Genomic DNA, 25,777 nt, shown 5'->3' with positions numbered 1-25,777 from the left:
TTTCTTCATATCTCTTCTATAACTATTCTTTTTTTAGTCTCTTTCCATGTCCTCTTGTGTTTCTCTTGTCCCAATTTAGTAAGTCCTCTCTATCAATTATTTCTGTGCCTTTCATGACTATATAGATGGTCAGTAGGTCGTCTCTCTCTCTTCTTTGTTACATTGTCGGTAGCTTCAATTTAGCTAGTCTCTCTTCATATAACAAGTTTGAAAGTGTTGGGGCTATTTTCGTGGTTGCTCTCTATATTCATTCAATTTTCTTTATATATTTTTGGGTACTGGGTGACCATAATGTCGCAGCATACTCCAGTATAGGCCTTATTAATGTGACTAATATTTATCTAATCATTTCTTCGTCCTAAAAGGTAAACGCCACTTTATTGAGCTTAGCAAGTTATAGGATTCTCCGACAATTTTGTTTATTTGTTTATCAGAGGACAAGTCGTTTCAGATAATTACTCCCAGGTCTTTTTCAGATCCTAATTTCTTTACCTCCTTAGTTCCAATTACATAGTCCTGATATTCCTTATTTACTTTTTCCGAACTCCATTATGCTACATTTCTTAATGTTTAAGTCCACTTCCCACTTTTGACTCCACTTCCAAACCCTGTTCAGGTCTCTCTGTAGTGATTCGCAGTCCGTTTCGGTTTTCACTTTCTTCAACAATTTACCATCGTCTGTAAAGAAGCTCATATAACATTGCACATCATCATCCATGTCACTCACATAAAAAGCGAACATTATTGGAGCCAATATAGATCCTTGCGGGTCTCCACTAATCACCTCCTTCCAACCTGAATACTTTTCTCTGAGTACTACTCTCATTTTTCTACCATGCAGGAAATCCATCCAGTTTAGTAGGTTGCCTTGTATCCCTTCTATGTTTTCCAAAATTTTTATAATTTTTTGTGTAGTACTTTGTCGAAGGCTTTTTGTAAATCTAGGAAAGTACAATCACCCCACCCATCCCTTTCTTGTATTATATCTATTAGTCTTGTGTAAAAACAGATTAAATGTGTGTTATATGATCTTCCCTGTCTGAAGCCAAATTCTCTCGGGTTTATTATATTGTTTTCTTCCAGGTGTTTTACCCATCTATTCCTGATCATTTTCTCACAAATTCTGGCTACAATGCTTGTTAGGGAGACTGGTCTGTAATTAGTTGGTGCCTCCTTGTTTCCTCCTTTATATATTGGTACAGTGTTGGCATTTTTTCAGTCCTTTTGTATTTTTTCTTCTTTGAGTGAGAAACTTATGTTGTATATTTTGTCCATTCTTTTAGTATCCAGTTTGCAATTCCGTCCGGGCAGTGCAATTTCCTAACCTCAAGATTCGTTAATTGCTCCATTAAATATTTTTGTGTTATTATTATTTCCCTCATGAGGGGAGATCTCACTTCACTTCCTTCGTTCCAATGTTGTACTTTTTCTCTAGTGAAAACCGACCTCAAGTGGTTGTTCATGACTTCGGCCATTTCTAGATCTTCTGTGTATTTTGTATTTCCTTGGCGTAGTTTCACCATTTCCTGTTTATTTTTAAGTTTACCATTCACATATCTATAGAAAAGTTTTGGTTTATCCTTGTATTTTTCTATGATGTCTTTTTCATAGTTTTTTTTTCTTTCTGCGCACTTTTACATATTCATTTCTATAGTTTGTATATATTTGTCATTTTCCAGGGTTTTTTTTTTCATCTGTTCTTCATCTTTCCCAAGCTTTCGTCTCACTGCATCTTTTGTTGAACCAGCATTTAACGTACATCCTCCCTCTCTTGTTTTTGTCTTGGTACGTACTTATTCACTCCATTATAGGTTTCCATCAAGATCGCCCATTTCTCTTCCACTTTTGTCTCTTCAATGTAGATTTTTTCCCAATTTACATTTTGAAAGAATTTCTTAAGTTTTCCAAAGTCCGTTTTGTTGTACATCAATCTTCCTTTTCTGTACTTTTCATTTCTCTCCATATATATTTCTTTCTTTAGTTCAGCCTCTATTAGTATGTGGTCACTCTTTCCAAATGGTGTCTTGTATTCAATTTTATCTACAGCTTCAGATTATGTTGTATATATTAAACCCAGTCTCGATGGTTCTTTATTACTTCTGTATCTGGTATTTTCAGTGACCCATTGTGTCAATGTATGTTCCATGGTCATGTTCAGTCATACATTTCCCCATAGATCCTCTCCGCCCTTCACTGTCATCTCCTCCCAACAGATTTCCTTACAATTAAAATCCCCCGTAAGTACCAGGTTACCTCTGTCCTTTAGTATTTCGTTTAATGAATGCCTTATAGCATCTAACATATTTTGAATGCTCGTTCTCTTTCCAAGAGCTCGTTTTTGGGGCCCCATAAATCACCACAAACCTTTTACTTGTCATGTCTGTCTTCGACTTTTATCACGACCATTTCTACATTGTTTTTACACCTCAGTAACCTTCGTCACATTCAAGTTTTTCTTGGGCAAGAACATGATTCCTCCATGGTTCTCGTTTCTGTTTTTAATTCAATAATTTTATAACCTGTGTCCAACACTATTAGGTGGTATTGAACCCCTTAATTTCGTCTCCACAATTCCCATTATGTCTGGCTTTTCATCTGACAGGTAATCATTTAGTTCATTCATTCCTGAGATTAATCCGTCAATGTTAGTATAGGACACTTTTATTTATTTATTTTTCCTTCTCCATTTTATTTTCTCTTTTTGTTTCGCCCACTCTGATTTACCGTTTTCTCAGCCTCATGTCTATGACCCTCCAATAGAACTCCTTGCTTTCGGTCTCTGTTTCCTTCGCGGTTCTTTTTTTTTTTTTTTTCTTCACCTTCTAGTATTTTCTCCTTTTCTATTTCCTCAACACTAAAACAATATATTATATTGTTTTAGCGTTCGCTCCTTGCCAACTTACTTGCTTTTTCTAATACGTCTTCTACTACCACTTGCGATCTTAGTTTTATCTTTAGTGGCCGATTTCTTTCCTTATAATATTGTCCCATTCTATACACTTCTATATCTTTACCTCCAGGTCACCATCTTGTATTTCTTTTAGAAATGATATTGCTGTTTCTTTTTCTGCTTTCTCATGTGCCTCACCAGACCATGTTTTCCCTTGGTCCATATACCACAATACATGTGTGTGTGTGTGTGTGTGTGTGTGTGTGTGTGTGTGTGTGCGTGTGTGTGTGTGTGTGCGTGTGCGTGTGTCCGTCCGTCCATCGTCAAGTAGTCCTCTGGTCGTCGTCTGATCATCCAATCAAGGATAATGCCATCACCTCCTCCATTTGTTATTCTTGTACCTTCCAAAGGGTAAATGAAGTCCTTGAACTAATAAGGAATCTGGGTTGGGCTAGACCCTGGACTTGGTTCTGCCCATGAATGCAGGTTCAGGTTTTCCTGATCGCATTTGGGAGGGCCTTGAAGTCCATGGCGAGTTTAAGGAAATTGATTAGAACATTGATGTTGACCCATTTAACACCATCAGAGTCTGTCTTGACCCAAGAATGGGCATTTGTCAACGAGGATCTCACCATAAGAGAGACTTCGTCGACCTGTGCGACTATAGGGTGAAGAAAGAGGTAGTGGAGGGTGTATTTCCAAAATATTGAATAGCCAATGGATGTTGTTAGTAGGCTGATCTGAGAATATAATTTCATTTCAGCAGTCATTGTATGGCATGCCTTTTGAAAGTTTAGAATTTAAAAGGAGTACATACATATATATACCAAAGGCTTCTTTTCCCCTTTTAAGGGAGGTAGCCAAAAATCAAAGGCATAAAATCCACTCCCACCCATTCCATCCCTATCACACTCCACTCCCCTCCATCCTCTCCCCTCCCTCTTATCTTGGCACCTCCTGGATGACGGGTCATCCCTGCATCTTGTCCACTGCCCTGGGCCAGAGGTACTGTCGCAAGACACAGCACATCCACAGCAAGGCCGCTTCATTAAATCGGCGACCATCCCCCGGTTTCATGTGTTATTGGATTGTAATGCCCCAACGGCATATATTATCTAATTAATAAATGGGTAGGCGATATGTATGTAACGCATCTGTAAAATAGTGCTCCTTCAAGAACACCACCTAAGAGAAAAATCAAATATTTATCTATATAATGGTGATTTGGGAAATATGATATTAAGTCTAATTATTTTAGTAGTAATCGCTACCACCACCCAAATCTACCACAATACAAACATAAATTAACTCTGGTACTTCTTGAACAAATTATATTTTCTTCCATTCTCCTCCGTTTTGATGTTGCTTATAGTAGTGGTATCCAGGTTGGGTGATTAAAGAATATCTCAAGTTTCAGTCTGTTGATTATTGAATTGTGACAAAAATAGAGCAAAAACATATAACATATGTAAGTCTTATAGGGCACTAGTGATTTTGTTTGTCACCAAGTATGTTGCAATTGGTGAAATGAACATCACAAGCATCTAAGTCTTCGTGTATTGCAATACCACTAGATTTTACAAAGGTGGGTATGTCAGAGGACAAAATAGAGAAAGTATACTGGTTCTAGGCTGGGGATTGAGTAGTATTAGGGTTTGATGCCTAGCTTTGATTGGCATTAAAGAGGTTAGTTTGGGAAACTGGTGCCTGACCTTGATTGGCATTAGGGGGTTTAGGTGGGGGATAGACATATTTGCCGACTACGGGAGGACGCAAGTCTTACCTCTTTGTGATTCGCGAACCTAGCGTTTGTTTGACATTGGGTTGAGTAATGAAACAAGTGTAGGTGGAAAGATCAATATAAATGGGAATGTTTAACAATAATTCAGGGCAAAAATGACATCGAAAATAAGATAAAAAGGGTCCTGGCCACGGTGAAGGGGTATATAATTCACACTGACTCATCAAATGAGAAGTACAAGCTTTTTATTTTGGAAGTAATCACTAGTAACTATAATCCACGACGAAACATCTTGTACAATCCGTTGTTGTGATCAGCTGATCGTCGGAGGATTTGATGGTGAGAGAGGAGGTGGTGATTCTTCCGTACAACTTAGTATGTCAGGATGGTGTGGTTTATGGGGTGCATTTGTGACCATACATGAAAGTTGGACTATTGCTCTTAAAGGTGGCATAAAATTAATAAGTGGCGACTGAGTACATAGTTATGGTGTGGGAGGGAATTCGAGATTGGGTGTCGGTCAGAAACAGGTGAGGATAAGAACCGAGGGGAGGCGGTGTCTGCCGTCCTCAGTGAGGAGTAGGTGCCGGGAAGGTGGGTAGGGGTTTCTGTACTGTTAAATCAGTAGCGTTTAATTAGATTATTCATCTAGCACTCACAGGTAGGTAGAAAGTAAGGGATATGGTTGATGTTAAAAAGGAATTAAATGGCGAGACAGAGTAAGGCTATACTTGGCCGTGTCTTTCGATATAGATGATTCTAGTACGTTTGCAGGCTCGAATCGAGTCCCTGGTGGAATGAGAGTAGTTTGTTATAGTCGCCCGGCCTGTAGGTTTCAATCGTGGTCGAATCCAGCTAGAAGGGTGATGAGGTGCGGCTGCGTTGTCCCAGGTCCCAGATTTGTGTTGCACTCAATAGCTTTGGCGGGAGCCACATATATTGTTGATGATGAGCACGGTTTTATCATGCACTATGCTCGCACGATATTATCCGTGTGAGTCTTATATGGTACTGAACGGGTTTGGAGAGGACGCGGGACGCGTGATACAATCGTGCATACGTAAGATTGAATGTTGGCTCGAATGCTCTTGAGAAATGACACTTCTTGTCGGCAAAAGATTCACTTCGCTCAATGTGTGTGTTCACGCAAGGATCGGCGGGGCACCGTTTGAGTGACAATGGGGAATCACTAGCTAGCCTCTTCGGAGGACGGGGTAGCGAAACGCGCTGCCACCGGCTTTAGATGTAACCTTAGATGGAAGATACATCTAAAGAAATTACACTTCTTGTTTCCGTCGTATCCCTTCTATTTACAATACATACAGGTTGTGAGAATAACTGACTCGAGGTACTCTGCCAGACTGCTGGTTCTCGGACTGTCCGGGAGTCCCAGGTCAAACTGCTTCACTGGCATTTCTAACTACATAGGTGACAGATTTCTATCGCTATCATATTTGTATACATTACACCATTGCCTCAGCCGTGGCCGAGGTTTACATAGTATTAATATGTGATTGTGTTGGGTATTCAACCACACACATATACACATTTAGAATATAGTGGGTTGGTTGGTAATATAATTGGCGATATCCGGCATCTGCTCTGATTGTCTTTCTATCATGAGATTATCACATGACGGAATCTTTTCCCGTGCATATATACGTAATGGTATGGCCATCTTGCTTAGGTTTGTATTGTGATGTGTAAGGATACAGTAAATCTGAACAGGTTCTCGAGTTGCGTTCATGTTTTCTTCACATAGTTGCATGGGTAATTTATTATTAACTTGCAATATTTCTCTGTAACATATCAGAGAGCACCACTATAAAGCTAAGCAGGTTTTCAAGTTGCGTTCATATTTTTTTCGTTCTCCTTTACTGCAGTGTCATATCAACTCGTTCCAATATTTCTCTTTGTAACATATCAGAGACCATCTTTAGAAGATCAGTCAATCAAATCAGCCACCCTGAGTCCACTGCTGAACAAATGCCTCCTTCATAGCATTCCATGAATCACACGACCGCACCATCCTCTGCCACGTCACTCCTGCAAATTTCTCGATCTCGTCTCTCAACCTTCTGTCTGGTCTCCCTCTTCCACGCTTCCTATCTCACGGTGTCCACTCAGTTACACACTTGCTCCATCGCTCATCAATCGTTCGTACTAACTTACCTGCCCAATTCCACTTCCTCTCTTTTATTGCTTCCACAATATCTTTCACTCTAGTCTGCTCTCTCACCCAACTTGCTCTCAGTCTCTCAGTGTTATTCCCATCATTGATCTCTCCATTCTCCTCTGTGCTGTCCTTAACTTTGTTTCCATCGCCCTCGTCAGCTTCCAAGTCTCACAACCGTAGATTATTGTTGGTAGAATGCACTGATTGTAAACTTTACGTTTCAAACATAAAGGTAGAGAGCCTCTCAGGATTTTACTATACTTACCAAACACTTTCCAACCAACTGTAATGCGTCTTTTTATTTCATTATCATGATCTTTCGTCACTTTCACCATCTGCCCTAAATAATTATACTCCTCAATTTCTTCAAGACTCTCACCATCAATTACAACCTCTTTACTTCGAACTTTCGTGTTGAACATTACTTTGGTTTTACTCTTATTCATTTCTAAACCTACTTTGAGACTTTCTTTGTTTAGATCGCTCAGCATATCTTTCAAGTCTTCTGCTCTTTCTGAAATAAAAATAATGTCATCCGCAAATCTTAGGTGGTTCAAATATTCGCCATTAATCTTCAAACCTTTCTTTTCCCAACTCATTCTACTGAAAATATCTTCCAAACAAGTTGTAAATAATTTGGGTGAAAATATGTCGCCTTGCCCTACTCCTTTCTCGATCTTGATCTTTTCTGTATCTTTATGTAGTCGAATTATAGCGGTCTCTGGTGTGGCACCTTGTCGAACGCTTTGCTAAAGTCAAGGTAAATAACATCGTAATCATCATTATTATCTGACGCCTTATATACTTTAGTGTAAAAGGATAGAAGATTAGTCACACATGATTTACCCTTGGAGAAACCATGCTGTGAATCATGAACTAAGTTATGTCTTTCGATGTGTTCTCTGAGTCTATTTACTATTACTAATTCAAGCATTTTTCCTATAACCGATGTCAAACTGATTGGCCTGTAGTTGCATATAGACGATCTATCTCCCTTCTTAAAAACAGGAACAACGTTTGCTTGCCCCCAAGCAGTAGGCACAAAACCAGTGTCTACTGATTTATTAAATATTTCGGTTAACTGGTCGCAGATTTCAAACTTACACTCCTTTAGCATTCTCGGAAAAATTTCGTCTGGACCCGGGAATTTTGTAGCTTTAAGTCTTTCAATCTTATTGACTACTTCTACTTTATTAATGCTGATATTAGACTACTTTCTTCATCCCCTCTGAAAATCGGATCGCACTCAGGTACTTTATCTAACCTCTCATTAGTAAACACCGATAGAAAATAATTGTTAAACTCTTCACTCATTTCTTCCTCCGATTCTATCATGACATTTTCATTGTTTTTAATATGTCCTATTCTTTCTTTATTTTTTGTTCTATAGAGACGAAACAAACCCTAGCAACCTTAATTTCATAATTGCGTTTCGCTGTACGTCTATTCTTTTTAACCAGCTTTGCCATTTCGTTATATCTTGATCTAAGGTGTGTTTCCCCGTTTTTTATTTTTACGTCGTCATTATGACGGTAACCCAAATATATCTATGATGAAATTCCCTGTTTGCCATCAGGGACGTGCCAGTTAACAGTGGGTCCTGCGACTGTGTGTTTGAGCTGCTCTTTGTCTGACCTTTCTTACAAAACCTGCTCGATATGGGTGACCCTGCAGAGACTTCCTCTCTATCAACATAGCTTTTGAACAGTCAAGAAGATTTGTAACCAAAAGAAAAATATTTCAAATCCCCTAAATAGAAACCAATACTAGATTATGACATAAATGAAAATGACTGATCGCTACCACCGCCAACAATAGATGAGGTTAAGTTAACCATAGAGCTACTGCAAAAAAATAAATAAATAAATAACAAAAGCCAAGGGTGATGAGCTGCTGAAACATGGAGAAGACTCGCTCCCCAAACAAGTTCTCAAACTTGTGTAAGTGGGCAGTGGCAAATATTGTTAATGTTCACAAAAAAAAATCAAAAAGAGAATGATCTAACTACAGAGGAGTAGGTTTATCAAATAAATTGTACAAGCCGTTTACCAAAACATTATTAAGAAAACTCCAACCGAAAAATTAAGATATATTAGGTGAGCAGCAAGCAGGTTTCTGAGTTGATAGACTACAAACCATATTTTTACAATGAAGAACAACTTTAAAATGACATTGAGAGTACAATAAAAGCCCTTATCAAATCTATCTAAACTACAGACAGGCATATGACATTATACATGGGCCTCCAACGTGTCACATACCCTAGGAGTGTAACATTCCCAAGAAATTTATTAATTTTATCATATTATGCTACAATAACAACAAGTGCGATGTAAAGGTACCCAAAAAGTACTTTGAAGTTGAGAGCAGAAGATCTTGTTCAACCTGATGAGCACTTCATTCACCGTAAGTTGTGAATTACACTTTATTGCTTATTGGCCTTTACGCCACCCCACCTTTTCATGTCTACCTAACTTAAACATTGTGTGTGTGTGTGTGTGTGTGTGTGTGTGTGTGTGTGTGTGTGTGTGTGTGTGTGTGTGTGTGTGTGTGTGTGTGTGCGTGTGTGTGCGTGTGTGCGTGTTTGTTTTTTGTTTTCTTTGTTTTAGACTGCGACTGCGTACTTGCGTGAACGTGTGCTTATGTTTATACACGCTCATATGTAATAATTATTGCCTCGAATTTCATTAACTGGAAATCCTCAATCACACAGTGAATCCTAATGGTCCTCGGTTCCTCTCATAGATCTCTGTATGGGGAAACATTGAACTATTATTTGATTTGCATTATCAAGAGATTGTCTCTCAAAGGTTATGTGTAGTAGGAGGAGGGAAGCAATCGCTGGTCGTCGCATAGCGTCTTTTCTGAGAAATTCCCAGAGATCCTTTTTTTTCGGAGATCGACACGCCCTGTTGCTGCGCATCGAGAAGCATACACCTCATCGTCTCACACTTGCATATTTTGCTGCTCGTAAATCGTCGTCGTCGTCTCCTCTCTTACCTGTTCTTGTGTCCATCTCTTCCATCTCCGTGTCTTTTTTTTTTTTTTTTTTTCTTGTCTTTTTGTTTTGGTCATTGTTACAGATAGGAAGAGAAGGAGAGGCCACGAACATGAGGAAAGAATTATAAGAAAAATTTAAATGGCGGAAGAAATGAGTATTAAGGACCTAAGAAGTCCTCGACTTTCTCTAGAATAATCAGTGGTTCCCAAACTTTTTTTTTTAGTTTTACAACTATACATACTAAGTTAACCTTAATCCTAATGCCAGCTGCCGCAATGTTTTCTTGATTTATTTTAATTTAATTTTATTTCTATTTTTTTTTTATCACCCTTCCATTACCCCCGAAAATTTGTTACCTCCACCCCAGGGGGTAATTTACCCACAGTTTAGGAACCACTGAGTCTAGATCAACGATAAATAAAATTACACACATTCCGTTCTCAATAGATGAACGTAAATGATATTCAATATTCTATATCAATAACAGTCGTGGTAGTTCATATTTTACCACCTACACATAATTGTGTTCTTGTTCGTCTTATTTTTTTCAGTAAATATAACTGGTTTCATTGATTTTGGTTTTAAGACACTCAATACATGATTTTCACATTTTATTCTATTTTTGTAATATGTGTACATGTTATAAAAGACCACATCAATGACAAAGCCAGCGAGCCCCAGTGATCTTATCCTCCATTTATCATACTGTTGTTCTCCATTTACTGTCCACCTTACCTAATCTCTCAGAACACCGTTTCCCACCCAGAAGTCTTAGAGAGAATTGGGTTTATAACAGCTTCTAAGAGGGTCTGCACATCAATAATGAGTTGTTTTAGTGGATGCCAGATAATATCAGCGTTGAAGTGATCTCCATGATTATAAGAAACAAGATTCTGCAAATGCAGGATCTATGAGAACCAAGATGGGGTCAATTGCACCTGGGAGAAGGAGGAAAAAATATCTGGAGCTCTGAACACCCAAAGTACTATTCCTCTTTGGCTTCGCAAATATAAGATGGCAAAAGACTAGTCTTTGCACGGAATATGGCATAATAGCGTTTGTACTGCTGGTCAGCCGGAACAATATATACAGCTCTGTTAGTTCCATTTATTTCGGGTTCATTGGGAAGGAAGCTGGAAGAAAAGCAGAGTTTCAGTAAACCTTTAGAAAGGGTAAGACCTGTTTACGGACATCAAAAAGTCTCTTCAATATATTCACCTAAATTATGACTCTTCGGATTTTCAAGGATGAGGGAGGAGCGAGGCACTCCCACTTAATCCCTTAATTGACCCCCTCGCTATGATGACTACCTTATATTTACAGATTTTGTTCAGACTAATAAGAGACAATTATATGGCAGTGAACATGACTTCGTGTTGATGGGCTGATCATCTGTTCTGATCAATCTGTTTTAATCTGTTCCATCGATACTACTCACATGTTGGACCAGAGGTTGATCTTTGATCCATCCACCCACTTCCAGACACCGTTCACATACTCGCCACCCACCCAGTAAGCGAGGCGAGACATACGCTCTGCAAAAGAACAAAAGTAATTTTTTTTTTTTTTTTTTTTTTAAGATCCCTCCAACTCCCAGCCTCTCCAACCTACCAACCTCTCATCAGACCTTTGGCCTTTTGTGTCTTAGGGGTTCTTCGCCGGCTGAATCTGATTTATATCATGCAGGCACCAAAGTGACGTGTACTAAATAAAGACGAGAACGTACAAAAATATATCAATAATGATTCTAAAAGTAGTAGATAAGTAAATAAACGAAATATGTAGAATCTTACCTGGAAGATCTTTGAAAATGTGTCTGTCGATAGCTTCTAACTTTTCGTTGTCGTCAAGTACGACAAGGTTCGCCGTCCAGTCACTAGGTGAAGCCAGAGGGGATAAAAATTAAATCAACTCGTCATAATTCAGTTGCAGCAAGCCGCTTTTTTTTATGTGGGTCGCCTATCACCCAGGTAAAGTGTGCATGTGAACTTAAGATATTCCTGCTGATGGATACCCGTAATGTGGGGAGGAATTTGTTGGCACATCAGGAAAAAGTGACACTAAGTGACTCCTAATTATCTTTTTTATCAAAGAAAATGTAGATATACATTACTTATCAAAGATTTTATCTCAAGGAAAATAAATACATGTATTTTTACAAGTTAAATTCAAATGATTTTTAAGTATTAATTTCAGTCGTCCAGCATACTCAAATGTCATGTTTTAAAATTAGGAAGGTATAATGTAATAGCACATTTGTAAAATGAGATTTATTGACCCACTCTCGGAGAATGAGATAAGATGGAGAGAAAATATGTATATTTCGAACAATATCTGTGCTCCTCTTCAGCACAATGAAGAGAACCACAGATAGTGGTCGAAATATACATATTTTCTGTCCATCTTATCTCATTCTCCAACAGTGGATCAATAAGTCTCATGCTTTAAGATGTATATGCATTGAATGACGGTGGGTCTGGTAATAAGGTGCTACAATTAGTCCAAGTAAAATATATGGATCCAATATTTCATGTAAACTGATCAAATGAGCTACATTTTCTAAAGCAAATATATTTTAATGATCTCATCAACAATTTATCAAAGGGTCACTCCAGACTTCTAGGTTCTAGGTAGAAGAGCTAGAATCTCCAGAAACAAAAGGTAGTTTGTTTTCGTTTTGTTAGTGAGGCCTAGAATAAATATTTCTTTATTTTTAAGATAATTTTAAGGGCATCATGGGCATTATTTGCGAACAAATAATACAAGTGTAAAATTTCATTGTCGTCACTTAAAAAGCACGCTTGATAGAATTTTTTTTAACATGAATTTGATTTCAACGTAAAAAAAAAATCACCAGGCACACGTATTTTAAATAGAACATTTGAACTGATATGCCTTGTTGACCAGTGTATTTGATTGCATAGAAATTTAAAAAATTAGAAGAAAAAAAATGTGTTCAAAACAGAACCTGTCCCACCTTTGGCTTGTCGACGTCGGAAGGGATTTCTGACACAGTGACTGAGCTTCTGCGTAAGTGTACGTTTTGTTTACTTTCAGATAGTCGTCAGACACGCTGAGGCAATATTCTTCAAGCAGGGTATAACCCTGAGGACAGTCTTTGGAGAAAGAAGCAAGAAATTGTTAAGATTCTCTTTATGGAAAGCTATCCAACATCTTACTTCTACATGCACAAACTATCCTTATACCTAGACATATCCTGTTATGTCTGGGTGAAGGCTGTTCAGGCTTTTGTGGAAGTAAAGACAATACCACATGGCCTGGGGTCTACCCTAAGGTTCACCTTAGAGGTGGTGGTTGTCCAAAATAAACTATGGCATGATGGGCAGCCAAGTCAAGTCGCAGCAAAAGGAATGATCTAGATGAGATTGATAAAAAATCCATCAGGTATGAGGTATACATACGTGAATCAGTGAAAGTACTCGCAAGAACTATATGTGCGTGTGGGAAAGCAGAGATCCAGTCAAGCTAGTCACGGTACAAAAAACAATTGACCTTGGCAGTGTTCATTCGGAAGGACTGACTTTAATATTTTCTCTCCGGTTAGCCTAAGCCTGAGGAACTCAAATGCATAGTATGGACCTCTTGTGGGTTTTGCAGTAACAGCTGGTAAGGGGTTCTAGAACCTCCCAGTAGACTGTTGTCAGTATAGTACTTCTTTACAATCAGATTGCAGTAGAATGAGGGGCGTAGCCACTGGATGCTAACTCTCTTTATGTGAAAGTGGAGAAAATACAAACTTGATAGAGATGTGTTGATACTGGGCTGGAGGCGATGTAAGCTCTTGTGGTTTGTACTTCCACATGTAGGTGAGGATAATAACGGGTTTCGAAGGTGGGCACTAAGGAGAATATTCTCATTTGCAGGTAACCATCGTTGGTCCACATCCTCGCCTTCATCCGACCCCCGGCCTCCTAACCAGACTCAAAACTTCTCTATCGGTCTTAAGTGCATTTCCTCCAATTTTCACTCAAGACATTTAGTAGGTTACCAATATCGCCTGGTGATAGCAACAGTAAAACCCCAAAAATAACTTTGGTACAAAAGGGATTTGAATCCTTCATGGGAAAATGTAATTTCAGTGATTCACTTTAGTTTCATCTTACGATTTTTTCTGCCAAGGAAATAAAAGAACGCGCATCTACTAAAATATCTAACTGTCTAAAAGAACGCACCTTTATATGCAAATCCTTGGTGACATCCTACGAAGAGGAGCAAAAGTGTGGTGACAGCAATCAACGATCTGCACATGGTGACAAGAGACCTGTTGTGAGTCCTCCGGTTGTTCGGATATGAATGAAGTTACTAGCACTGTCTCATCCTCCTTATATATTTGGACATCCTCAAGGACAGACTAAGATAATTCTACCTTTAGGCATACAAGGCAATGAAGAGCCAACTCAAGGTCGACCTGTTGATGTAGTTTACAACTAGATAAACGGGTTCTTGGACAGCGTTCAGATTTTTTCCATCCACCATTATCACAGTCACCTTGTTTTTATAAGTATTTTATTGTCTTTTTTCCTTCCATTTATTACTGGAGTAATGCACTTTCTATCTGTGATCCAAACCCGATGATAATTGGTACTTCAAGTTTCATTGGATGGATACCCGCAGCCCCAAACCAACCAGCAACGGTTCTTGGACACTGATAGGTCTCTGTGGGAAAAGACTTAGGACTGTTGTCTGTGTTGTGTTAGTTTAGGAGGGACAAATAACAGGTACCTGTTTGCGTTGGTTTTTGGAAGATAAAAACGGAATTGTTCATTTTCAAAACCCGTCAGCCCTCTTACTTACATCAGGAGGGGCTGACACACTGTCTCCAGACTGGACCCAGAATATATCTCTATCAACTTAAGCTATATTTCTTACACTTTTTCACATATGAAGTGTTAATAACCAGTGACTACTTTCCTGCTACTATTTTTAGCCAATGACGCGGACGCGTATCCAAACATCAGTATAGTACAGACAGGAATCCAAACTTTCTTCACAGAGAAATCTATGGGTGAGCCTAAGGACAGTTGCCAACCACTTATTGAAAATCGAGGTAATAGTTATTATCATTAGTGTGGGACAATTCATGTCACCTATTTATAACATTAGTGGGAGGGAAGCAGTCGCCGGTTGCCAGGTCTACTTATATAATAAAGGTAGATGATACACGGCACAAGCTGATAGGGAAACATCCTTTCACCCAGTTCGGGTACGGAGTGTAGTACCCTTGAGGTTGCCCCGCCAGATGGAGGTAAATTTTTCTTCGAGTTTTGGAAATGGGTGACAAGGAGATTATTCTCTTTGACGTCCATCTTGCAGAACTACGACTTGCAGGTACTCGTCATTGGTCTCACAAGTATCGCATATTTATCCAGAGATGACTTGCCCGGAATGTGGAGGGATATGCTGATCAAGAATTGGGCTCCACAATCAACTCCGCTGGCATCAGCGCCAAAGACCTCAGTATCACCTACAATCCTCACTCACCTCATCGCAGTTCACCGGAGCACTGTCGTCGTCGATCACTTATAGGCCACCATAAGCATATAAGATGCATATGTAATGTTATTACTGCCGACAGCTCAACAGCGTTTCTATCCACATTACCCTATCGCCGCCAGATATTTGATATTCTTTGTGTTAATTTCCCTAGTTAAAACTGAATGTATATGGGGTATAGTATTCCTATCTGTGTTAGTATTGATGTGTAATACTATGGGCGAATAATAGGGTATTGGTGTTTTATCATCTAAAATCATGTGTGATAGTTGTTGTTAAGGGGGCAAATGGAAAAGTAGGAGGGTTGTACGAGGGGTTGTGTAGGTAAAGCATTCCAATGGTGTGTTTGTGTGTGGGTGCACTACAAGGGCAGGTGGGAGGGTTATCTCAGGTCATGGGATGGTTATGTGTAAAACATAGGTCTTTTTCAAGTGTCATTTACGTTTATGGAAGAAGAGCTATGGGTGTTCAAGGCATTTGATTGGCTCTAGATGGTCTCTTGGGTATTCATCTCAGCGTTTGTATAACTCTATCTTTATTGGAGCCAACGGGCTGGAGACATGAAAAGAGATAGATGTGAGGTAAAACTAGCTGTAAACTTATTGAAAAACAATAAAAATTCAGAACTTGTATCTTTGATTTGGAAACAAGAATAAAAAACTAGTAAGTGGGTAATGGCAAATATTATTACTGCTTACAATAAAAAAGTAAAAAAAAAAACTATGTTCTTAATATAGAGTAATAGTCATACTAAATACATTGTACAAGACATTTACCAAAAGATTACGAACAAGATTCCACTGCAGAACATATATTTACTATTAGGTCAACCCTAAAGAAATATTGGGAATACAATATAAACCTTTACTAACTCTATGTAGACTACAAACAGGCCTATGACAGTATCCATAGGACTTCACCGTGGCACATACTTAAGGAGTGTAACATTTCCAAGAAGTTGATTAACTTAATCAACATATAATACAATAACAGCAAGTGCAATGTAAAACTAGGCAAAAAATACATTGAACTTGAGAGTAGACGACCTTGTTCAACCTGATGAGCGCTTCATTCACCGTAAATTGTGAATTAAGATTTATTGTTCATTGGCCTTTAACCCCCACCCCTCCAAGCCGGGAACAACTGCTCTGAGATGAGGAGATAAAAATGAGTAAAAGCAGCAACGACTGCAATCAGCACTGTAGGAGAGAGGCCAAACGCAGAGTATGGGATCCAATATATTTGAAGTTTCACCCAGCAGGGCTTCTTCAGAAGAAGCCCTGCTGGGCGAAACGTCAAATATATTGGATCCCATATTCTGCGTTTGGCCTCTCGACTACAGGAGGAAAAAAAATGAAGCTCTGAACACCCAAAGTACTAGTCATCTTTAGCTTCGCAAACATAAGAGGGCAAAATATCCGTCTTTTCGTTGGTTATGGCATAAAAGCGTTTGTTGAGCTTATCAGCCGGAACAATATATACAGTCCTGTTGATTTTATTGATCCGGGGCTCACCAGGAACGAAGCTGGAAGAAAAGTAGAGTTTCAGAACACTTTTAGAAATGGTAAGCTATGAGTTACGAACATCAAAGTCACTTGAATATATTTTGTCTAGAGGAAGACTCCGGATTTTCAAGAATATGTGACATGAAAAAAGTTAGTACCATTTAGGAACTTGTGGTATTCCCACTATATTTACAGATTTTTGTTCAGACTAACGAGAGACAATTATATGGCAGTGAACATGACTTCGTGTTGATGGGCTGATCATCTGTTCTAATCAATCTGTTTTAATCTGTTCCATCGACACTACTCACATGTGGGATCTGAGGTTGATCTTTGATCCATCCACCCACCTCCAGGCGCCGTTCACATACTCGCCACCCACCCAGTAAACGAGGCCAGACATAAGCTCTGCAAAAGAACAAGAGCAAAAGTTGTTTTAAAGATCCTTCCAACTCGCAGCCTCTCCAACCTACCGAGCCTTCGTCAGACGTTTGGCCCTTTGTGTCGTAGGGGATTTTCCAAGGCTGAGGGAACATGTGCCGAGGTGACATGTACCAAATAGAGATGAGGACATACAATACGAGCAAAATCATGTATCTAAAAAGAATAAATAAATGAAAATTTAACGGAAGTACTAGAAACTTACCTGGAAAATCTTCGAAAATGTGTCTGCTGAGAGCCTCCAGCTTTTCGTTGTCGTCGAGTTCGACAAGGTTCGCCGTCCAGTCACTAGGTGAAGCCATGGGGAATAAGAGTTAGATAAACTCGTTTTACTTCATCTTCAGTGTAAATTTACCATCCCATCTCACTCCCACGGCAAGGTTTTTTTTTTTTTTTTTTATGAATAAGAGTATTGTGATATAGATTTTGTTGTATGGTAAAGAAATTGATGGCACATAAGAAAGAAGTAACACCAGGTGACTCGTGTGTTTTTTCTGTCAAAGGAAAAATGTATATATACATTACTAATCAAAGATTTTCTCTCAAGGAAAATAAGTGCATGTATTTTTACAAGTTGAATTTAATCGCCAATTTATTATTATCTATTAATTACCTGTTTGGTTGTTATTTAGATTTACGTATCTATTTATCTTATTTATTATAATTTATATTATCATTTTTATTTATCTATTTATTTATTTATTCATTTATTTGTTTATTTATTCATTATTATAATTTTTTCGCATCCGACCTAGTTATGGACCAAAAGGTCTCCTGTCTGCATGCTCCTCCTTTGTAATCCTTTGTAATCCTTTGTAATTCAAATAAATTTTAAGAATCAATTATCCGTCGTCCAGCATACTCAAATATCATGTTTTAAAATGTATATGTATTGATCGACGGTTGGTCTGGTTACAAGGTACTACAGTTAGTCCAAGTAAAATATATGGATCCAATATTTCTTGTAAATTGATCAATTGAGCCACATTTTCTAAATAAAATTTATTTGAATTATCTCGTCAACGATTCATCTAAGTGACAATCCAGATGTCTAGGTTCATGGTTGAAGAGCTAGAATCTTCTCCAGAAATTTATATATATACATACATACATATACCAAGGCTTTTTCCCCCTTCCAAGGGAGGTAGCCACAAAGGGAAAGGCATAAAAACACTCCCACCCATTTCATCCCTAAATACACTCCACACCCCTCCCACCCTTCCTCTCATCTGAGCACCATCTGGATGACGGGTCATCCCTGAACCCTGCCCACCGCCCTGGGTCAGAAGCAGTGTCGCAAGACACAGTACATCCACAGCAAGGCCGCTTCATTTAATCGGCGACCCCCCCTCTCCGTCCCCCTTTGCATATAAAGGGAGGACGGGGAGAAATCCCTTCGGGCTGCGTCAAAATTTACTCACACATACTACCTCCCCCACCCCCCCGCCCATTCCTCCTCATGCAGTCACAACATCATCCATATACAACCATTCTCCACTCACCTCTGTCTTCCGTCCTCTCCCTTCCTTCCTCAACAGACATTCCCCTCTTCCCCAAAGCCCCCTTCACCCCATACATCCACCTCATCCTAGGACGTCCCCTCATGTTCACTCCCTCCACATCTGCCTTCCATACCTCTTTTACTAGTCTTTCTTCACTCATTCTTTCCATGTGTCCAAACCATCCTAATATTCTTTCATCAACCCTCTCTCCCAAATCCTTTTTCACCCCTGTTCTCCTCCTCACCTCCTCATTTCTCACTCTATCTAGCCTAGTAACCCCCACCATACTTCTCAGACACCTCATCTCAAACACATTCAAACTCCTTCTCTCTTCTTCTCTTATGTTCCACGTTTCTGCCCCATACAGTGCTGTTGGCACAATCACTCCTTCATACAGTCTCCTCTTCGCATCCATTCCTAAATGTCTATTTCTCATTACACTCTTTAAACCACCAAGGCATTTACTCGCTTCTCTCAATCTACATTCTACCTCCACCTTCACTCCACCTTTTCCTGCTACACTTGCACCCAAGTATCTAAAACTATCCACTTCCTCCAGTCGCTCTCCCTTAATGTTCACTTCCAGTCTACTGCCACTTTCACCCCTTGTACATCTCATCACCTTACTTTTACCCACATTTATCTTTAGCTTTCTTCTATCACATACTCTCCCAAACTCTGCCACCAGCTTCCTCAATCCCTCCTCTGACCCTGCCACAAGCGCAGTGTCGTCCGCAAACAACAGCTGGCTCACCTCCCACTTTTCTCCATTTTCTTTAACCATCTCCAATCCCTGACTCACTACCCTAGCATTCACCTCTCGCACCACCCCATCCATGTATAAGTTGAACAGCCAGGGCGACATAACGCATCCTTGACGAAGTCCCACCTTTACTTCAAACCACTCACTCTCTCCATTTCCAATCCTAACACATGCTCTACTACTCACATAAAAACTCTTGACAGCTCCCAAAAGCTTTCCTCCTATCCCATAAATCTGCATAACCTCCCACAGTGCCTTTCTGTCTACCCTATCATAAGCCTTTTCCAGATCCATGAAAGCCCAAAAAACATCCTTCCCCTTTCCTATAGCTTTCTCACATATCTGTCTTACCACAAAGATCTGATCTACACAACCTCTACCCGTCCTAAATCCACACTGTTCCTCACCAATTACTCCTTCTGTTCCTCTCCTAATCCTCTCAATTAAGATTCTCCCATAAGCCTTCCCTACTACACTCAACAGGCTAATCCCTCTGAAATTACTACATTCACACTTGTCCCCTTTTCCCTTGTAAAGAGGAACTATACAGGCACTACTCCAGTCCTCCGGTACTCTACCCTCTCTCCAGCAAACATTAAATAATCTCACCAACCAGTCCATCACTGAACCTCCCTTTTTCAGACATTCTGCATGACATCCATCCAGACCAGGTGCCTTACCTGCTTTCATCATCTTTACAACTGCCTTCACCTCATCCTTCCTTATTTCTCCTCCATTCTCCTCACTCATCACTTTCATTTTTTTCGTATTTCCCACTGCAGCTATCTTTCCTTCCCTATCCTCCTTCACATTCAGCAACTCCCTAAAATATTCTGCCCATCTTCCCCTCACTGCCATCTCTTCCATTATCAACTCTCCATCTGTACCTTTTACCTTTTCTTCCCTACTTGATTCGCCTCCTCTTCCTCTCTTAATTTCTTTCCAAAACATCTTTTTATTACTTTCAAAATTTTCTGTCATACTCCTACCCCATTTCACATCTGCTCTCCTCTTTGCCTCCTTTACCTTTTGCTTTACTTCTCTTTTCTTTTCTTTGTACGTCTCATATGACTCCCCTGTCCTCTTTTGTAACCAATCTGTGAATGCTCGCTTCTTCTCTTCTACAACCTTCTTTGTTTCCTCATCCCACCATTCACTACCCTTTCTTCTATTTCCCCCTGTCCTTCTTGTTCCACACACCATCCTTGCACACTTTAAGACTCCCTCCTTGAACCATCCCCATTCCTCCTCCACACCCATCTCTGCTCTATCCTTTACTCCCTCCCACTCCTCCTTCAGCTTCTTTTCGTACTCCTTCTCCTTTTCCTTTTCATTCAAGGAGTTCACTCTAAGAACCTCCCTACCTTTTGTCCCTTTCCTCCTTCTCCATCTATCCTCCACTCTCAACTTACCTTCCACCAAAAAATGATCTGATATTCCCCCACCCTCTCCCCTTAGCACATGTACATCCTTAACTCTTCCTATCATAATCCTATTTACCACTACATAATCCATTAGCGCTCTATCTACCACCCTTCCCTCCACCACCCTCTCCCATGTGTACTTATGCTTGACTTTCTTCCGAAACACTGTATTTGCTATCATCAACTCTCTTTCTAGACACATTTCCACCATCAACTCTCCACTACGATTCTTTCCTGGAACTCCACACTTCCCAACCACTCCATCGATTGGACCATCTCCCACTCTAGCATTAAGGTCTCCCAGTACCATTACATTGACACCTCTTCCCAAACCCTCCATGCACTCATTTAAATCTATCCAAAAGGCCTCCCTTTCTTCCCTGCTCTTCTCACTGCCCGGCCCATATGCACTTACAAAGACCCACATCTCCTTTCCCAGTTTCACCTTCATCCACATTATCCTTGAGGAAACCTCCTTCCACTCCACTACCCCTTTACCTATCTCCTCACTTACTAGAATAGCCACCCCTTCCCTCCCTCGCCCTCTCTTCACTCCTGATAACCTCCCACTTACACTCCCAAACATACACTCACCCTTCCCTTTCAACTTAGTTTCACTCAAAGCCAACACATCCAACTTTCTTCTCACAAACATACTACCTATCTCTTCCCTTTTACTCTCATCTGTACCACATCCACGCACATTAAAAGACCCAAACCTTAGGGTGCTGGCCCGAGGCCCGCCAGCACCCCTTATGCCTTCACTTTTGTCTTTAGGATGTGTGCCCCGTGGGGCTACAGGGAGAAGGATGCCTAGTCCCTCTCCCCGTCCCTTTCTTCTCGCCTCTTACGATCCAAGTGGGAAAACTTGGTGGCAGTATTCTTTTCCCCCACACCTATCCGAGAGTTGACACCTTGACGTGGTGGATAGGCTTGAGAATCTTAATGACTACAAAAGCTATGTCGATAGAGAGAAAATCTCTGCAGGGTCACCCATATCGTACAGATTTTTTTAAGAAAGATCTAGTCTATTTTGTAGAGAAGTACAATATGAGGATAATGAACACTTTCTTCCGAAAGCGTGTAGGCCGTAAATGGACGTGGAGAGGTCCAAATGGAACAACAAAGAACGAAATAGACTTCATATTAGAAGATGAGAGCAAAAGCGTTAGCAATGTTACGGTGATATATAAAGTCAACATAGGTAGTGACCATAGAATGGTAGGTTGCACAGCTAAGTTCAATTTCAGAGCTGAGAAAAATAAACTAATTTTAAGAAAGAAAATGAGACTTGCAAAGGTTAAGGATAATAAGAAATTTCAGTTAGAAATTAAAAATAGATTCGAAGCTCTAGGAACTAACGAGGACAGCGTGGTAGATATTAATTTGAATTTAGTGAATATCATTAGGGAATCTGTAGAGAAAGTAGGAAGTACAGAAAACATTAGAGAAAACAAATACTCCAAAGCTACAAATGACCTAATTAAAAGAAGGACCATACAGATTAAAAGCAGGAGAGACGAAATAGAAAGAGCAGAACTAAACAAGCTTATCAACAAAAGGCAGAGATTAGAGAAAATAAAGAGAAACATGAATGGAACAGAGGAAACTATTCGGAAAGGTAAAAGTATTAAAGTGACCGAGCGCAAACATGCTTTAGGAAGACAACAAATGATATTTTTGAAAGATAGAAGTGGAGAAATCATTAAATGCAGGGACAAAATGGTAAAAAGAGTAGAAGATTTTTACCAAGAGTTTTACTCATCGAACACCATAGTTGAGTCAGTAAATTCATGTGTAGACGTTAGTAGTATACCATAAATTGCAAAGGAAGAAGTAGAATTTGCTCTAAAAACTACGAAACTAGGAAAAGCACCTGGGGAAGATGGTATATCGATAGATTTATTAAAAGACGCAGGTAAATTGGTTCATATTGAATTAGCTCAGTTGTACACCCAGTGCTTACGTCAAGAAAGCGTTCCTCATGCGTGGTGCAATGCTATAGTGATTTTGCTTCATAAAAAAGGAGACCAGAAGGACCTTAGTAACCATCGACCTTGCTATCAAATGTATATAAAGTATTCTCCAAGATCCTTACAAATAGATTAAGTCAAGTTTTAGATGGAAACCAACCGAGAGAACAGGCAGGCTTTAGGAGTGGATATTCAACCCTAGACTATTTGCGGGCGATAAACAAATTAATCGAGAAAACGACAGAATACAATATACCTCTGTGTTAAACTTTTGTAGATTACGAGAAGGCCTTTGACTCGGTAGATGAAAATAGCAATACTAAACTCGCTACGGAAACAGGGTACAAACGAACAGATCGTAAAAGTTTAAGAAAAAAATTGTGCGAAAGGTACCGTTATAATTCGACTAAATAAAGATACAGAAAAGATCAAGATCGAGAAAGGAGTAGGGCAAGGCAATACAAATTCACCCAAACTATTTACAGCTTGTTTGGGAGATATCTTCAAAAGATTGAGTTGAGAAAAGAAAGGTTTAAAGATTAATGGCAAATACTTGAACCTCCTAAGACTTGCGGATGACATTATTCTTATTTCAGAAAGAGCAGAAGACTTGCAAGATATGCTGAGTGATCTAAACAAAGAAAGTCTCAAAGTAGGTTTAAAAATTAATAAAAGTAAAAACAAAGTAATGTTCAACACGAAAGTTCAAAGTAAAGAGATTTTAATTGATGGTGAGAGTCTTGAAAAAGTTGAGGAGTATAATTATTTAGAGCAGATGTTGAAAGTGACGAAAGATCATGATAATGAAATAAAAAGACGCATTACAATTGGTTGGAAAGTGTTTGGTAAGTATAATAAAATCTTGAGAGGCTCTCGACCCTTATGTTTGAAACGTAAAGTTTGCAATCAATGCATTCTACCAACAATAATCTACGGGTGTGAGACTTGGAAACTAACGAAGCAATGGAAACAAAACTAAGGATGCACAGAGAAGAATGGAGAGACCAATGGTAGGAATAACGCTGAGAGACCGAAAGAGAGCATGTTGGGTGAGAGAGCAGACTAGAGTGAAAGATATTGTAGAAGCAGTAAAAGAGAGGAAGTGGAATTGGGCAGGTAAGTTGGTTCGAACGACTGATGAGCTATGGAGCAAGTGTGATACTGAGTGCACGTCGTGAGATAGGTAGCGTGGAAGAAAGAGACCAGACAGAAGGTGGAGAGATGATATCGGGAAGTTTGCAGGAGTAACGTGGCGGAGGATTGCGCGGTCGTGTGATTCATGAAATGCTATGAATTAGGCCTTGGTTCAGCAGTGGACTCAGGATGGCCGATATATATATATATATATATATATATATATATATATATATATATATATATATATATATATATTCTGTTTTCATATTGATGTTCATGAGGCCTAAAACCATACATTTTTTTCTTTTGAAGAGGACATTAAAGGCACTGGGGCTTATTTATGAACGAATAATACAAATGTGCAATTTCATTACCATATTTAAAAACCACGCTAGATAAAAAAAAAATACTAATTTGAATTCAGCACAAAATCTACCCCCAGTCACACGGATTTTAGACAATTCAGAAATGAACAAAAAAAATGTGTTCAAAACAGAATTTGTCCCACCTTTGGCTTGTCAACGTCGGAAGGGATTTCTGGCACAGCAACTGAGCTTCTGCGTAGGTGTATGTTCTGTTTACCTTCAGGTAGTAATCGGACACGCTGAGGCAATATTCATCAATCAGGGTATAACCCTGAGGACAGCCTTTGGAGAAAAAAGCAAGATATTGTTAAGATTCTGTTTATGGAAAGCTATCTAACACCTTACTTCTACATGCACAAACTATCCATATACCTAGACATACCCTATGTGTCTGGGCGAAGGCTGGTCAAGCCTTTGTGGAAGAAGAGATGATACCCCCCCCGGACTGGAATCTACCCTAAAGTTCACCTTAGAAATGGTGGTTGTCCAAAATACACTATGGCATGATGGGCAGCCGAGCCAAGCCGTTTCTGAATAAGGAATGATCTAGATCAACTTGATAAAAATCCATCAGAGATGAAGTAGGCATACGTGCATCAGTAAACCAGCTCGCAAGAGGTAAATGTGCATGCGGCAAGGCAGAGATCCAGTCAAGCTCGTCAGAGTACAAAAAAAAAAAAAATGGCAGTGTTCCAAGCCACTGATTTCTATTATTGTTTGTTCGGAGGGACTGACTTTAATATTTTCCCTTCGGTTAGCCTAAACCTAAGAAACTAATAGATTGCTTAATATGAATCTGTTATGTGAGTTTCGCAATAACAGTTCTTGAGCCTCCCGATAGACTGTTGTCGGTGTGACATGCACGTCAGAGGGAACAGTTTGTCTTCAAAACACGGCAACATCCTCACCTCCATCCGATCTCCTGTTTTCGAACCACATCCAAGACTTCTTTGTCGGTTTCACCTTTATTTCCTCCGCCTTTTCACATGATATATCAAATAGATTACCGATATCGCCCGGTTATAGAAATAACAAATCTCCAAAATAAAATTGGTACGAAAGGGGGTTTGATTTTTTCATGGTGAAATACAATTTCAGTGATTCACTTTAGCTTCGTCTCACGATTTTTTACATCTGAGGAGAGAAAAGAACGCGCATCTGCTAAAATACTTAAATGTCTAAAAAAACGTACCTTTGTATGCAAATCCTTGGTGACATCCTACGAAGAGGAGCAAAAGTGTGGTGGCAGCAATCAACGATCTGCACATGGTGACAAGAGACCTGGTGTATGCCCTCTGTTTGTCCGAGCAAGAATGAAGTTACCAGCGCCTTCTCATCTTCATTA

General features: G+C 39.5%; 2 protein-coding genes across 2 annotated transcripts; both read right to left on the bottom strand.

Moving 5' to 3' along the window:
- Positions 1 to 10,390: 10,390 nt before the first annotated feature.
- On the bottom strand, positions 10,391 to 14,148 carry LOC143039217 (uncharacterized). Its single transcript, XM_076209083.1, has 5 exons — positions 14,002 to 14,148; positions 12,786 to 12,924; positions 11,602 to 11,684; positions 11,247 to 11,343; positions 10,391 to 10,941 (listed from the first exon to the last, which is right to left on the bottom strand). The coding sequence occupies exons 1-5, from the start codon at positions 14,075 to 14,077 to the stop codon at positions 10,794 to 10,796; spliced, it is 543 nt and encodes a 180-aa protein (XP_076065198.1). The 5' UTR covers positions 14,078 to 14,148; the 3' UTR covers positions 10,391 to 10,793.
- A 2,466-nt stretch (positions 14,149 to 16,614) lies between these two features.
- LOC143039525 (uncharacterized) lies at positions 16,615 to 25,777 on the bottom strand. Its single transcript, XM_076209685.1, has 5 exons — positions 25,625 to 25,777; positions 24,576 to 24,714; positions 17,474 to 17,556; positions 17,139 to 17,235; positions 16,615 to 16,847 (listed from the first exon to the last, which is right to left on the bottom strand). The coding sequence occupies exons 1-5, from the start codon at positions 25,698 to 25,700 to the stop codon at positions 16,700 to 16,702; spliced, it is 543 nt and encodes a 180-aa protein (XP_076065800.1). The 5' UTR covers positions 25,701 to 25,777; the 3' UTR covers positions 16,615 to 16,699.

Source organism: Oratosquilla oratoria, chromosome 26 (genome assembly GCF_046742065.1).
Source record: "Oratosquilla oratoria isolate Oo_2021 chromosome 26, ASM4674206v1, whole genome shotgun sequence".
Classification (NCBI taxonomy): Eukaryota; Metazoa; Arthropoda; class Malacostraca; order Stomatopoda; family Squillidae; genus Oratosquilla; species Oratosquilla oratoria.
Note: the sequence above shows the minus strand (reverse complement) of the source record. Positions and strands in the feature narration are given on the sequence as shown.